At 35.2% G+C, this 16,074-nt stretch overlaps 2 protein-coding genes across 2 annotated transcripts; one reads left to right on the top strand and one right to left on the bottom strand.

Annotated features, from left to right (window-relative positions):
• The first annotated feature begins 4,362 nt into the window (after nucleotides 1-4,362).
• Nucleotides 4,363-10,497, top strand: PLL1 (poltergeist like 1). Its single transcript, XM_085739396.1, has 4 exons — nucleotides 4,363-6,402; nucleotides 6,920-7,033; nucleotides 8,590-8,854; nucleotides 9,835-10,497. Exons 1-4 carry the CDS (start codon nucleotides 4,564-4,566, stop codon nucleotides 9,957-9,959), a joined length of 2,343 nt encoding a protein of 780 aa, XP_085595522.1. The 5' UTR covers nucleotides 4,363-4,563; the 3' UTR covers nucleotides 9,960-10,497.
• A 1,445-nt stretch (nucleotides 10,498-11,942) lies between these two features.
• On the bottom strand, nucleotides 11,943-14,665 carry LOC146901281 (pentatricopeptide (PPR) repeat-containing protein). Its single transcript, XM_085739397.1, has one exon. It carries the CDS (start codon nucleotides 14,483-14,485, stop codon nucleotides 12,350-12,352), a length of 2,136 nt encoding a protein of 711 aa, XP_085595523.1. The 5' UTR covers nucleotides 14,486-14,665; the 3' UTR covers nucleotides 11,943-12,349.
• Nucleotides 14,666-16,074: the final 1,409 nt, after the last annotated feature.

Raw genomic sequence — 16,074 nt, forward strand, 5'->3', positions numbered from 1 at the left:
AAAATCATTTTAACTTGGAGGTAAAACCATATTTATTGAAATCAAAATGTTTGACGAGTTTGAATGAGTTAACATGTGGTAAACTCGAGTAAATTCGTTCAAGTTTTCGAATCAACACTCGATTTGTGAAACCACTAACAGATGATGGTGGTATCATGCTATGAGTGTCTATGTATTAATCATGAGATGAATAGATGAATAAATGAGTGAGAAAGGATTAAAAAAACAGACTTTAGAATTGTTTTTTCATTTGGATTTTATCTTATGCACAACTCTACTTATGTGTATGTGGTTGTGAAGTGAGGATGGAATGATACTGGTAAATTGAGGGGGTGTGGTTAACATTGGTTCGGTTCACCGGTCCTTTGGATCTCAAAATTCAAAACCAAAAATCAAACCAAAATAGATTAGTCTGGTTCGATTTCAAACTTAACTATACAAGATCGGTTACTTTTTCAGTTTGGTTTGGATTAAATTTTCAATTTTGTTGATTTTGTCTGAACTGTTTAAACCTCTAGTGGAAACAAAAATATATTTTGTTTAAAAGCGGACTACTCATGATAAAATGCAGTAAGTGGCGAAAAACAACCCTCTCGGGAAAAAAAAGGGGGTAATAACTCCCAATTTGAATTACTTAGATATGTTCATGCATAGTGACATTGGCATAATTCAAGAAGAAGAAAAAAGCAACACAAAATCGGACGTTGTTGAAGATTTAAAACAAAATGAGAAGCTGAGAAGGTTTGTTCGCAGTAACAAAGACGGTTCTAGGGCCCATAAACCAAGACATATATCTTCCCCTCCTAAAAGAAGGGATGATAATGTAAATGTTCCAAAAGAAGAAAAGGAATCGGAAAGACGAGATCCCTCAGAGAAATCCTGGTCGCGTACGCAATATCTGAAGGTATCTTTAACCCCTGAAAGACATCTTCACGGTGATGAGTCTCACTGAAAAAGTGTTTACCACTTGAAAGAGTCTTCCAATCTTAGATGCTGCGACTGACCCACCAACCAGGAAGCGGGAATGCTTCCCAATCGCTAATGTCATTTTAGTAGACTTTCATATGGTTCCTAGTAAATAAAGCTTATGGAGATGATTTCCCCATCAGAAAGGAACATAATTAACATCCCTAAAAAGAAGAAACGCGCATACAAATTAGAGTTGCAATGGGTCGCAATGGAAAACTTTTACATCCGTTGTGTATTGATAGATCAAGGGAGCTCATGTGATATCATGCGCACCAGTTTGTTTTACTCCCTCATTATCTCAAAGAAGGACTTGTTGCCCTACAATGGATGCAACCTCCATGGATTTAAAAGAGCTTCTACCCAATCGTGGATGTATGTCGAGCTTTTAGCGGCTTGCGTCGTAAATACTGTCAAAGCCCAGTTCCTGGTGGTCGACTTCCCTTCTATGTATAATTGTATCATTGGACGTCCCACCTCAACCAAACCATGTGTTGTCTCGTCAATTGTGCATCTCAAAATATGTTACCATGAAGATAGGGATTTGGTGGGTACGGTTAACGCAGACCTAAAAGCTTGTTGCTCAGACTTCTTAGCATCATTAAAGAAGTATAAAGAGGACTTGAAAGGATGAACCATATTGCTTGAAAGACGTAGAGAAACGTCTCAAGTCACCATTAGCCTGCAACGTGAACCTCACTGACTTTGACGCTCAATTAAAACTTAACTTCGTTGATGACAAAGAGGATCAGAAAGCTTTACCCCTAAAAACTAGAAGGAAATCGGAGAGGTTATAGCCTAATGGAATTTAATGAGTCTAGTTTTATACTTTTATGGGTCATGTTAACTTGTGCCCTTAGGGCACAAGTTAAGAAGTTTAAAATGGAAATTAAAAATAAACTTTGTATTGAAAATATAACTTTTGCAACTTTTAAGGCATTGAATACACAAGTTTCACGAAAAACTTTCTACATTTGATTTTTTAACTTATGTTCAAGGGCACAAGTTAACATTTCCCTACTTTTATATATAAAGTGATATTTTAAGAACATGCCTACACGACAAAACAAACATATTAAATACAAGAGATATTTCCATCTATTATCAAATTTTGTTCCCTAATTTTGTAGGCATGGTTGGATCATCATAAGAACCATCACCATGAATTTTTGGAGTTTTCAAACTAGAGATAAATTAATTATGAATTGTTTAAGAAATTAATAATTACGAGGAACGAACATTCATAATCAATATTCCCCCATGTTTAAAAACTCCAAAATTTAGTGGTGGAGGTTCGGAAACGAAATTTGGTCTGTAAGTATATGCTTACTTGGACAAAATGGCAACTTTATACGTTTTGGTTGAAAAATCAAATTAAATTCAGGCATAGTTAGAACGTTACAAAACTTTGTTGATCCTCTCTATGTGTTTTTATAAAGTTGTCTACAACATACCAACTAGAAATTCAACTTCCAAGTCGAGATTTTTATTGTTTTGTTTTTAAATTTTCTAGCGCCTTAAAAATTCATAATTAATCTGTACCTTGTCAGAAAATTCTAATTTTATGTGAAATCTATATTTTAACATCCTAAACATGTTCCCAAAAAATCATGAAAAAATTCAATATCTATGTCGTTTTTTTGGATTTTATATATGGAAAAATAGAAAAAAAATCAAATTACAGTGATATAATCTGTGTTTTTTTTACGGAGTCATTTTTCAAACTCCACTTATATTATATTGTCAATTTGAACAATTAACCGTAAAATTAATATATCAATCACCTTTTTTAGTTCACGTGTTTTTTCTCTCAAAAAAGTCATATATTTAAGAACAAATTTAGTACTCCCTCCGTCCCAAAATATAAGCAAAAATTGGTCAATAAAAGTTAATGTATTTGGTTAAAAATTTGTACCAAATACATTAACTTTCGTTGACCAATTTTTGCTTATATTTTAGGACGGAGAGAGTATTTATTATTAAAAAAATAGAAAATATCTAATTGATTTCTAGATCCGTCCTTAAAATTCAACACTTGGGCACTCTTTAAGCACCTTTAAAAGTAAGTTTTTATGAAAATCAGTGTAATCAATGCATTGGAATTTGTGACATTTGACTTTTTTAAAAAATAATTTCTGAATTTGGGATGCTTAAAGAGTGTTCCGGGGGCACTCGTTAACAAGACCCTTTTTATATTTGTATCATTAACCAATGTCCAAATGATACACCATCCGGTCACTAATATAAGCAAAAGTTTGATTTTTAGATTCATTCATTAAATGATATATGTAGTAAGACTACATATATCATTTAATGAATGAATCTAAAAATCAAACTTTTGCTTATATTAGTGACCGGAGGGTGTACTCTTTAATATTTCCCATTTTAAATCTAGGTAAAATGTCAAATGCATTTACTTCAAATTTAGACTATATACATTTTACTTTTTATTTATAACTTATATTGAAAATTTTATTGGGAATTGTTAACTAACAGTTTTTAAGAATCTTTAATAGCAAAATTTTATGAAAATCCCGGTATGCAATGCATTATAATTTATAATATTTGACTTTTTTAAAAAATAATTTGTCATCCTTTTTTTCTTTTACAATACACTCTATCCATCTCAAATTATAAGTTATTTTTCTTATTTCACACACGTTAAAGGTTTAGCTGGAAAGGTAAATAATGTCTATCCAAATATTGTTTCACTCGGAAATCAAACAAAATGTCTATCCAACGTCAAACAAAATATTACAGTATAAAATAACGTATTATTAACAATAATCTTTTCTATTGCAATTTAGAAAGGTGTGAGTTGTTCTCGTGAATTTAACTCAGTTGATATAAATAATGCATAATATATGCAAGATCGGGTTCAAACCCCGACCATAAAAAAAAAAGAAAAGAAAGGAGGGAATAAACAGTAAATTGAGAGAAAAACCACATCAGGTATTTATTTTATTTTTTTAGGGAAAACCACATCTGGTATTGAAAACCAGGTGTATGATTACTGATATAAGTAGTATGAATCAATAATTAATTACAGCAAAGATTGATGACATTAAAAAGTGTAATAAAAAAAGTCAAAAGAAACACAGGCAAGGATGAGGTGGAATCCTACGTGTCAATACAGATTATATATAAACACCCACCGCATTTCCAGACTTCCGTCAACTCATTTCATCACACACACCCAACCCAACAACTTCAATTTCAATAGACAAACACACCAACAATTTTTCAACTCTCTCTCACACATCACATCTCATCTCAAAACTCACAAGTCAAAAAACAAACAAAAATTAATAAAGTTAAAGAAAAAAACAAACAAACACACTCTCTCTCTCCCTTTGCTTTTTCTTCTCTCTTCTCCTCACTTTCCTCTCCCTCACTCTCTCTCTCACTTACTTTCTCTCTCTACATCTCTTTACTTTTTTTTTTTTTACTTTTTTTCTTTCTTCTTTTTAAATTTCTTTTGTTGACCCTTACTTCACTCTTCTTCCCTCGCTTCCCTCCCCTTTGTCCCTTTCGGATTGGACTTAGGCGGTTGGGTTCATCTGAACCGGAAAACAAAATTACTACATCCCTAATGTGATGGGAGCTGGAGTTTCGAGGTTGTGTTCTTGTTTCGAACCGGTTCAACACCGGAACAACAAAAAAACCGACAACCAAGACGTTACTATTTTCACTGATGAACCGTTAGATGAAACCCTAGGTCATTCTTTCTGTTACGTTAGATCTTCGGCCAGGTTTCTTTCTCCGACTCACTCCGATCGCTTTCTCTCACCGGAGTCTACTTCTCTTCGGTTTTCACCTACTCATGAATCGGTTCTTAGAACCCGACCCGATTTTCGTGAAACCGCTTTTAAAGCTATTTCTGGTGCTTCTGTTAGTGCTAATAGTTCTGTTCCGAAAACGGTTATTCAGTTAGAAGAAGAATCTTCCGCCGCCGTTGGAGGAGGTTGTGGTGGCGATTTTGTCACCGGTAAGGGTAATATTGTAAATGGCTTTGAAAGTACGTCGTCGTTTAGTGCTCTACCGCTTCAACCTGTGCCGAGAGGTGGTGAGTTTTTTGAGGGGAGTGGTTATTTTCTCTCCGGTCCGATTGAGAGTGCGCACTCTGGGCCGATTAACGGCGGCGCCGGTGGGGATTCCGGTGGTGTAGGTGGCGGAAGAGATGTTCCATTCTCGGCACCGTTAGGAGGGATGTATGGAAGGAAGAAAGGTGTGTCAGGGTTTAGGAAGGCATTTCAACGGAAGGTGTCTTCGGAGAAGAAGCGGCCGTGGGTGGTGCCGGTGTTGAATTTTGTTGGGAGGAAAGAGGTTCCGGCCAAGGAGAAGGCAGTGGAGGTGAAAAATGAGAGTAATGTGCAGTGGGCGTTAGGGAAGGCTGGGGAAGATCGGGTTCATGTGGTGGTTTCGGAGGAGCAGGGGTGGTTGTTTGTTGGGATTTACGACGGTTTTAATGGACCGGATGCACCTGAGTTTTTGATGGGGCATATGTACCGCAATGTTCATAATGAGCTTCAGGGTTTGTTTTGGGAACTTGATGAACCAATGGAGAGTCATAACCCCGTTGAGGTGGAAAAGGAGGGAGAAAATTCAGGTTCTGGTTTGGTGAATATGGTACAACAGACTGAAATTGGACCGGCTGTGGGAACGGAGAGTAAACGGCGTAGGTTGTGGGAATTTTTGGCTGAAGATCCTGAAGATGGACTTGATCTTTCTGGGTCGGATAGGTTTGCGTTTTCAGTTGACGATGCACTTAGTGTTAGCAATGCCAATGCAGGTTCGGCAGGCAGTAGACGGTGGCTGTTGCTGTCCAGACTGAAGAACGGTTTGTCAAAGCATAAGGAGGGTGATGGTTTGCCAAAACATAAGGAGGGTAATGGTAGGAAGTTGTTACCGTGGAATTTGGGGAATCAGGAAGAGAAAGAAGAAAAGTCTAAGGTGGAAAACAAACCCTCTGCTTCTGGCACTGGTAGTGGTGGTGGGAGGAGGCGGAAATTGGGTCCGGTGGATCATGATTTGGTTTTGAATGCAATGTCGCGGGCTCTTGAAGTGACAGAACTTGCGTATTTGGATATGACGGAAAAGCTTCTGGATACAAATCCTGAACTTGCTTTGATGGGTTCATGTCTGTTGGTTGTTTTGATGAGGGATGAGGATGTGTATGTTATGAATGTTGGGGATAGTCGTGCAATTGTAGCACATTATGAGCCCAAGGAGGATCAGGGTACTTCCAATGTGGAATCTGCAAGCAAGGGAGATGTTCGTGTTGGTTCCAGCAGTGAGAGCATAGTTGAAGAGTCCTTTGCTTTAGATGGAACTCAAACTGAAACCACAATCAAGGTCGGCAATGAGGGTTCTGCTCAAGAAATGAGGTTGGCGGCATTGCAGCTGTCTACTGACCACAGCACCAGCATTAAAGAAGTAAGCTTAATTTTGAATTTGTAGGCCTTTTTGTGAACTGAAATGCTTTCTTACTTCACTTTTGTCAATTTTGGTTTTTAGATACATGACAAAGTTTCCTCATCATTTCAATTGTTGCCTGGTTTAACTTCTTGAGTTTGTGTGTGCATGTCATTGTATGTGTGTGTGTGTCCATAATTGAGTTGGTATATGCATGCCATTGTATACTTTTTGCTAAGTGCATTGTATTCCTAGGAGGGAAGCTATTGTTACTTTCATTTAATTTATCCAGCTACAGATGAAATTTATGATTTTGGAATATACAGTATTGAGATGGAGTAATTTGTAGTGATACATTCAACAGGTTAGTAATTAGCTTCAATGATTTTGTTCTCAAACAAACGAGTCTCAGAAGTTACACTTTTTAAGTTTCTGTAGTTATGGTTATCAATCATATTTTATTTTCTCCTGTCATGTTGTGAACTGTTTATTTCAGATGTCTAAAAAATGCAGCTTATTTATTTTTATTTTTTTGCAGGAAATCATTAGAATTAAAAATGAGCATCCTGATGATCCCCGTTGCATAGTCAATGATAGAGTTAAAGGTCGTCTTAAGGTCACCAGAGCATTTGGGGCAGGATCTTTGAAAAGGGTATATTTGAAAATACATTATTTATTGATGCTATGCTCTTTCTTTTACTAAATTTATAAATTTTAAACAACATGCTTCCGAACCATTCTCTCCTTCCTTCAGATAGAAATAACATACCAATTTCTATAGTAGTGTTGTTCATGACTTCATGCACTGTGGGATAATAGTTCCGAGTTTGTGTTGATTATCTGTTTGATGGAAATCAAGGTTTATTACTCATCTTGCTTAGTGCCACTGAAACATTTTGTTTTAATTTGAATAAAACGTGCACCTGGTCTAATAGCGGCGCCACTGCTATCACGACAGAGCGACACGGAGCGGGTGGTAACTGCAGCAAAGCTCCCTGCATCGCAATATAGTGCTGCAGGTGTTGCGTGTGCTGCAACGCTTCTGTGCCAAACCAGAGAAAAGGAATGTAAAATCAAAATAGAAAGGACTCTGTCATGATGTCCGACCAAATTTGAGTTTTCAATCTCAGAACAGAAACCCACACCCACTGCCTCTCTCTATTCCAGCAATCTTTGCAGCTGTGCAAGGACTAGTTGTGTGCGGCCCAATGTCTTACATACCACTTCTGTTAGGTCTACTAGGTTAAGGAAAAAGAGTTCATCTGGACTGCTAAGGCCCAACCTACAGAAAAATACAACTTTAAAAGGAATCATAAAAAAAGTTGAGCCTTTGAGTACCTTAGGCTTTTACGAAAATGAATAGTAGTTAATAATAAACAAATAGTAAAATATTAAAGTAACCTAATCAAATAAATATAATATAGTATTATTTAGTATCCCCACAGAAATGAATAGTAGTTAATAATAAACAAATAATAAAATAACAGAGTAACCTAATCAAATAAATATAATATAGTATTATTTAGTATTCCCACTTAGTTTGTTAAGGCTTGGTTGTTGTTGTTGTATAGTATCATTTAGTATAATTGAATAGCAAAATAAAAATTGTAATATAAATCAACACTAAATTAATAGTAAAATAATTGTATATTTATTATATATATTAGAAGAGTGGTCATCCCGCAATGTGCTATACCTCTGTCGGTTTTGGGGTTGGCCACTACATGCAGCCGTCCGGGATTGACAGCTGCATTGTACACACACTTAAGTGCCTATATGCAAATAAACGGTTATTTAAGAAAATGTGATAAGCGGTGAACAAATAGATACATTGATGTTATTTATTTAACTATTTATGTTCACAGCTCTGTAAATCTTATTGTTCATGAACATTTTGTGTTTTCTAATATTGAGTTTCATATGGAAGATATTCATGTTAAAAATATTAGTTAGTACTTATTATAACAAGTAGAAATATCTGTCACAATGTCTAAACCTCTTTTGCATTCTCAGTCAGAATTGAAAGAGGAAAATTGAAAAACCTGTCACATTACTTCATAATCATATGAAATTATTCTTTAGATGTTGTAACAAGTAATAATATACGATGAACTGAATAGATATAAGCTACACAGTGTCAATTTATTACATATTTTAATTTTACACAAATCTTGTCTAACATGATGGAATATATTTATTTTTCTGTAGCCGAAGTTGAATGATGCCGTACTGGAAATGTTTCGTAATGAATTTATTGGAACTGCCCCATACATATCCTGCTTCCCTTCAGTACGTCACCATAGATTAAGCCCAAGGGATCAGTTCCTGATCCTCTCATCTGATGGTTTGTATCAATATCTAAACAATGAAGAAGTTGTTTCTCAAGTTGAGAGCTTCATGGAAAAGTTTCCAGACGGAGATCCTGCCCAACATTTAATTGAAGAGCTGCTCCTCCGTGCAGCCAAGAAAGCTGGTAAATTGGATCTTCTCACCTTTTGTATCTTTTGTTTTACAGTCTTGTTAGACATACACAATTTGTTGAATGGTGCAGGTGGATGGAATATTAATTAGATTTTCTTTATAAATAATTTAAAAGCATTTGTCCTGCTCTGTATCATTGTGCCAAATTTTGGATGTGTTTGTTTATACAAAGATCACACAGTGAAAGAATAAACTGCTGGTGAAGCTTTTGTCCCTGTGGCCTTTTTTTCTATTAAAATGTGTACCTCAGAGCCTCAAATAATTATGTTGTCTTTTTTAGAATTAGATAGTATTTTATAAGTCTGTGTTTTCCATTCCCTTGAGCTTCTGGTCCAGCGCTTTGATTATTTGTAGCATCTGAGTACTAGCTACTATATCAGTTCCTTTCTTTAAAAGACAGTTCTTACATATTTGTATATTTAACTCATTCATAAATTTTATATCACTTCATAGGATTTCTAGATTATTTCTTAAATCTGGGTTGTATAAAGCCGATTTCTTGATTATTGCAAAACCCACCCTTGTTTTCTTTTTTGTATGTGTTGTCTTTTGATTCTAGAGTTTTGCTGAGGTGACAGTGTTAATTTGGGATGGTTGTTGTGTTTGTCTGCATTTGTATCCATTGGTTTGTTTGGTTCTTTTAATTGGAGAAAAAATATTTTATAATGTTTTTCACTTTTCATTTTGCCTGAGTTTGGCCGAGATGGCACTTTTTAACTTGGGATGGTTGTTGTGTTCGTCTGCATTTATATTCATGGGTTTGTTTGGTTTTTGTAAATTGGAGAACATGTTTTATAATGTTTCTAACTTTTCATTCTGTCTTAGGATGGGGATAGTGAAGAAAATCGTTCAAGCAAAACGTTGTTTTCATTTCATTTATAGATAATGTTTTAGGCTGTCAATTACTGTGTCTATAGAACTCAATTAGAGAATTCTGTAAGAGTGGTGATATGACAGACTCAATTGTTGCAGGAATGGATTTTCATGAATTGCTGGATATTCCGCAAGGAGATCGGAGGAAGTATCATGATGATGTTACTGTTATGGTGATATCACTTGAAGGAAGAATCTGGAAATCGTCAGGGAAATATCTGTGAGGCGTTCAACTTTCTGTTGGCTCTATACATGTGACAACAATTTTTCCACCTGGGATTGCCCTAAAGATGATGTCATAGCTTCACAGCTGATCCATTTTTCATGGATCTGGAATTTTCCTGGTGTTGCAACAAAAAAGTTAACTCCTAGGAATCTCAGATTTTAATGGCAAGAGGCAACTGTTACAACTCTTCCTTAGACATCGCAGACAGGCTTATGGAAATTTTCTTTAGGCGTGGAAAAGAAAGTGCAGTCTTTTAAACTGTTTCTTTTTCCGTTCACCATTTCCGCACCCGTCCATCTTTTTTGCAGTTATTATAGATGAAAAATGATAGAAATTTTGCACAGCGAAGGTCCTTTCTATTTTTTTTAAATTTTTTCTTTCTTTCTTCCTTTGGCTGAGCCAAGTAAAATGTTGGTGTATATTGGTGGGGATACAAGTGTACTGATTTAACTGGAGCTGTTCTTAGTCAGAAATATGACAATCTGTAGCCGGGGGTGGATTTCCACCATATCAAATTAGAGTTAGGAGATTCAAAATGGAGAGGATCTTTACTCAGCAAATTAACATGATTCTAAACTAGAAAGATGAAAAATCAAATAATACTAAAATTTGCCAATGAAATAGACCCTTTTTGCACTAAAACATAACTGAACCACACATTGATTGTTAGTGGTAGTACTTGTCTTGCCATTGTCCTTTTTAAATGGCAAGACAAACAAGTACTTCTTACTAAATTAATAACATGAAAGCAGATACCCCATCTTGGTATGGGAATTGGGATATTTTTTATCTTAACAATTTGCTTAAATAGGAGTTTAGAGATATAATCTCTAGATGTAAAACCTTATTATCATCTAATTCTGTGTACTATGTCACGAGGCTAATAAATAGGGTAGCTCATAACTAGCTAGAGCTTCTTTATCTCATCCTAACCCCTACTTTTTTTATGATGTACCTGACTGTCTATATCTGCTAACTATTAATTAAATGAATTAATCTTGCCTTTGTTAAAAAAAAAAAAATTGCTTAAATAATCAACTAGATCTTATATACATGTCAAATTTGTCGCGCTTTATTTAAATACAACATATAATTATAACCATTAGTCGATATTTCAACTATATATTCTTATCATTCCTTCAAAAAAGAAACTATATTTATCAATTCAATTAAAAAAGAAACTATATATTGTTATAATTCTAAACACACTTTACAGTACAATTCTATTTTGATATACAGTAATCATCCAAGTTAGACCCCTTCTATAAATAAATATGTTGAAATAATAACACACAGAAACATATGGTTATAAGAGGACAACTTTTTTAAAGTGATCAATTCACTTTAGATCACTTTTAGAGAGCAAGTAATAACAACTGATAAATAAATTTTTTGATTAAATAAATTTTTGATTTATTTATCAGTTGTTATTACTTGATTAAATAAACTTTTTAGAGAGCAAGTAATAACAACTGATAAATAACAACTGATAAATAAATCATTGGATGAATAACAAAGCATGGACAGTCACAATATCAACTTTTTGATTTCTTCACTTTACTAACTATTCACTTTCGAAGAGCCAAATCTGTTATAAGCATTGCAGACATTAAAATTGCGTGAGACTAAAGTTATGAGTTATTCATTGAAATAAATCACCTCTAGAAAAATAAATCACATTGCATAATTGATGTCTTCAGGTCAATAGGCGAAACCTCTAGTTCACAATGCCAAAGACATCACTTGTTTGACCTGAGAGAATCTCTTAAATGAATCAAAATTTAAGGCTATCGTCAGCTTTTCTCTAAACAAGGAGACTTTGACTCCAGTTCAAACATTCATGTTTATAACCAACCATTTCATATACAGTTAGCTACAGAAAGTGCATCATATACACTTCATACAATATATTAATTGGATTTGGAAAACTACTTTTTATGTATCTAAATAAGAACCTGCAATGCAACAAGAAAAGGTAATGTGGAGGCAAATATGAAATACAATTATATTGAAGATTTCACCTTTTGTAATGTCAACAACTTAAACTGTACTAATATACAACATTGAGACAGTGAGATTGACTAATGGCACAAAATAAGCACAAAAGTTTGTTACCGTTACAATCTTTCAAGCATCCAGACCTCTACCAAATCTTGAAAGATGCAGTCTACCAAAAAATCCTTGAAAGATGCGAGACGAAATAAAGAAAGAAAAAAAGCAATACAAAATTTTAGGGTGTGTTACTGTCTAATAAATGACGAAATAGCATATCCCATCTTCTATGTCTTCAACTACCCACATCTCGACATTTCGAGTGGTAAAATACTTTCAAATATCACTGAAATGTATTAACCATAGCAAAAAAGGTGATTGAACTTTTCCACAATCTTATGTTGCAATAGATGCCGACGGAGAGTTTGATTGCACCCAAGAGATTAAATCCTCTTTTGTTGCAATAAAACAACCAACTTTATCTTCACTTTGTCGAAATGGAGCAGCCAACTTTCTCAAATGAGATGCAAAAGAAATATTGAGTCCTTGTGCAAACTTATGAGCACCGGTACCTGTTTGTGCTAGAAATAAGTCTGGTAATGCCTCCTCCCGCTTAACAATTTTGGTGAGTGTAGTCATCCACTCTTCAAGTGCAGTTAGAGCTGCCCCAACTGACAATGTTCGAACATCTAAACACCATTCATATTGTGTTTTGTTGTGCAAACTTGGGTAGAATCCATATAAAGTCCCTAGGTAGAGCAACTCGTGGGCTCTCTCAACGAGATCTTTGTTTCTACATATGTCAATCAAGCAGTTACAGAAGGGTCTTCTCACCTCAACCACTGCATTACTCATGATAGCCTTAAACTCTTCTTTGACAGTCTCAAAACTAGTTTCCTCGTCTACAATTAGTTGAATGAAGGCAACCAATTTTGGGTTAGCTTGTTGCAAACAAGCAAGCACTTTTTCTTGATCCTTGCTACCCTGAGAAAGAGACACAACAGATAGCAAACAACCACAAAGCCTATCATCTGGCTTAACTCCTCTCTCAACTGAAATGTCAAAAACTTTGACCAAATCATCAATTTCCATGGCCTTTCCCAAGCACTGAATCAAACAAGTGCTCCCCATCACATTGAGTTCAATACCAAACTTAGACATCTCTTCAAACAATTTCATTGCCTTGTCCACAGCTCCTTCACTCCCATATATGTTTAGCATAGCCGTGTAACTCCAACTATCTGGCTTGCAATGCTCAGATTGTTTCATATCTCTGAAAAGAGTTTCAGCTTCTTCAAGTAATCCAACATCTGCACACATATTCAACAATGTATTATACAATATAAAATCCATAGGCCAACCGTTCTCCTTCATCCTTTTCCACAATTCCAAAGCATCTTTAGACCACCTTGCCTTTCCATATATCTTAATAACTGCCGTTAGAGTCTTCTCATTTGGGGCAATCCCTGAGTCAATCATTTCCTCAAACAAACTCCTCGCAAACCCCGGCTTCCCCGCCTTTCCCATTGCTTCCAACAAGGTATTATACACAACTAAATTAGGTTGCACCCCTAAAGATTTCATCTCCTGCAGAACATATCTAATCCCATCATAATCCCCAGCCTCCCCAAACATCTTCCCCAACACGGAAAACGTGATTGGATCAGGCTTCCACCCGGTTGCTCTCCCTCTCTCAAACAAATTAACAACCTCTTCAACCTTACCTAACCTAGCATAAACATCTAAAATAGCTGAGAAAGTTACCTCATCCGGCATCAATCCAGTCTTGTACATCCTCTCAAACCAATACACAGCTTTATCAAAAAGATTACACTTCTTAGCACAAGATATGATTGTAGAATAAGTAATGTTATCCAATTCAACCCCACTATCAATCATCTGGTGTGCAAGCTCTTCTATAATCCCAAACTGTCTCCCAAACCTCAAAGACTTCATTGTAACATTATAGAATATAGTTTCCATAGGAAGCAAATTCTGGGTCTTAATCCAATTGAAAAACATATGTGTCTTCTGCCATGGCCTCAAACTATTAAGCACCAAGAGAGCATTTTCCCTCGTAAACGAACTCGGAATTTCTTCCAAACAAGCCATAAATTCTTCATCAGAAGAGACATCACAGTTATTCAATCTCTGAGCAAAACGTTGAAACTCTCTTAACTGTGGATTATATGAAACAGAAGAACGTTTGTGTCTCTGGTGAGACAAAACAGGACGCTTTGCTTTGGTGGGATTGACCCATGTGGGTTTTGGCTTTGACAACACTTTTGGTTGGTTTTCTGGGACAGTGGATAACGTTGTATTTGCGAGAGAAGCAAGTTGGTCGGATAAAGATGAGTTTTTTTTGTTGTTGTTTGGTGGGGTGGTTTCAGAATCTGGAATGGATTTGGAAGAAGAAATAAGAAACCTTCTTTGAGTTTTTAGGGTACTAGTAGGAGGGAATTTGAACCTTGTTCGTGTAGTTTTGGTGTCAAGAAATGAGATGTGGATGGAAGAAGAAAGAGATGTGGCCATTGAAGGAGAGTGGAGTGTGGAGTGTGGAGTGTGAAGTAAGAAGAAGTTGAAGTTTGTTTTGTAACCTTATCCCATTTAGAGGAGAGTGCTGGAATGTGGAAGAGGGGATTATGTTAGGGATTTGGTGTTTGGAAACTTTATGATTCTTTTCAATTTGGTTTTAAGTTTTTTCGTATCAATAAAGTTGTTAAGTCATTTAGTAGTAACAATTTTGTAGATTTTAAATCTTAAAAATTTAAATTATTCGCGATTTAAAAGTTACAATTAAATAACTTAAAACTTAAGTGATATGAAAAAAACTTAAAGATTAATTTGTTACAATTCTTGTTAAAAAAAATTGTTACAATTAAATAATTTAAAAGATGTAAATGGTACGAAAATTTTTAAAAAATAACTTGCTACAATTAAATAACTTAAAGAACATTCGGTGTAATTTAACCTATTTAATAACTATTTCAATGATTTTATCATGGGCAACTTACTCTTAAAAAAAGAAGAAGGGTAAATTAGATTAACATCGCTTAAGAGACCTTAAATGAAACAAACACCCCCTCTATTTTTGAACTTTTTTTTTGAAGAAACTAAATTCCCTCTATCTTTTAACTAAACACTAATCTTCCTTATTTTGTTATCAAATTGACAAGCACATCCCTTATAATTAACACAATTATTTTGTTATCAAATTGACAAGCACATCCCTTATAATTAACACAATTTAAAGTTAAACTCTATTAATTCTATTTGTTTTTTTAGCAGTTAACTTCTTCATACGAGTATGAACTTCCTTAATATTCGATCACTTTGTCTTCCCATCTTTCACTTTGATGATTCTTCCAAACATAAGTCAAGGTGATTTAATATTTAAACTCTAATGTAATAAAACAAATATATCAAAGAATATTTCCTTTTCATTGGTCAACCACACTTTTCATCCACAAAACTCTTCCCATTTCTATATTCTCTTTTACTGTCTTATGTAATTGTCGATGTTTGATTCTATTTGGTGGTAAAAACAATCAGTGTTATTGTTTCTCAATAGCGCATTTTTACAATGTGCAACCGAAACCTGTGGAACGCTCACATCCCAAGTTTTCAAAAGGGTTCTCTCCACTTCAAAAAATTGCACGTCATCGTGTGCTACATCTGACGCCAATTCCAACACAGGCATGTCTAAATAAGGCAACACACCTCGGGGAATTGCATCTGAAACATTTTGCAAAGCAAAACTAAAAGAGTTATCCGCAATATCTTTAGAGGATATGTTGAGTTGAATTTTCCACTGCAGCGACTTCAAAGGCTTTGGAAGCCAACTCTGGAAGGATTCTCTTTGACAGGCACCCAATCCAGCTTCCTTGATGGAACTTTCGTCTTGCCCTTAACAACATTTTCATTAGAAACCTTGTTTTCCTTCCTTGTGTACAACCAACGACAATTTATGACATCATGACCAAGATTATGACAACGAGGACAAAAATCCGGAAGCCATTCATAGGTAACCTCCACACAAACAGAGAACCCCTGCCCCGTTCTACCAAAATTTCATGAAAAATCTTCTTAGAAAAATCCATGTCGGCTCGTTTGGACGTCGC

Source organism: Medicago sativa, chromosome 8, assembly GCF_051527215.1.
Source record: "Medicago sativa cultivar Bolivia chromosome 8, Bolivia_mono, whole genome shotgun sequence".
In the NCBI taxonomy this organism is placed as follows: Eukaryota; Viridiplantae; Streptophyta; class Magnoliopsida; order Fabales; family Fabaceae; genus Medicago; species Medicago sativa.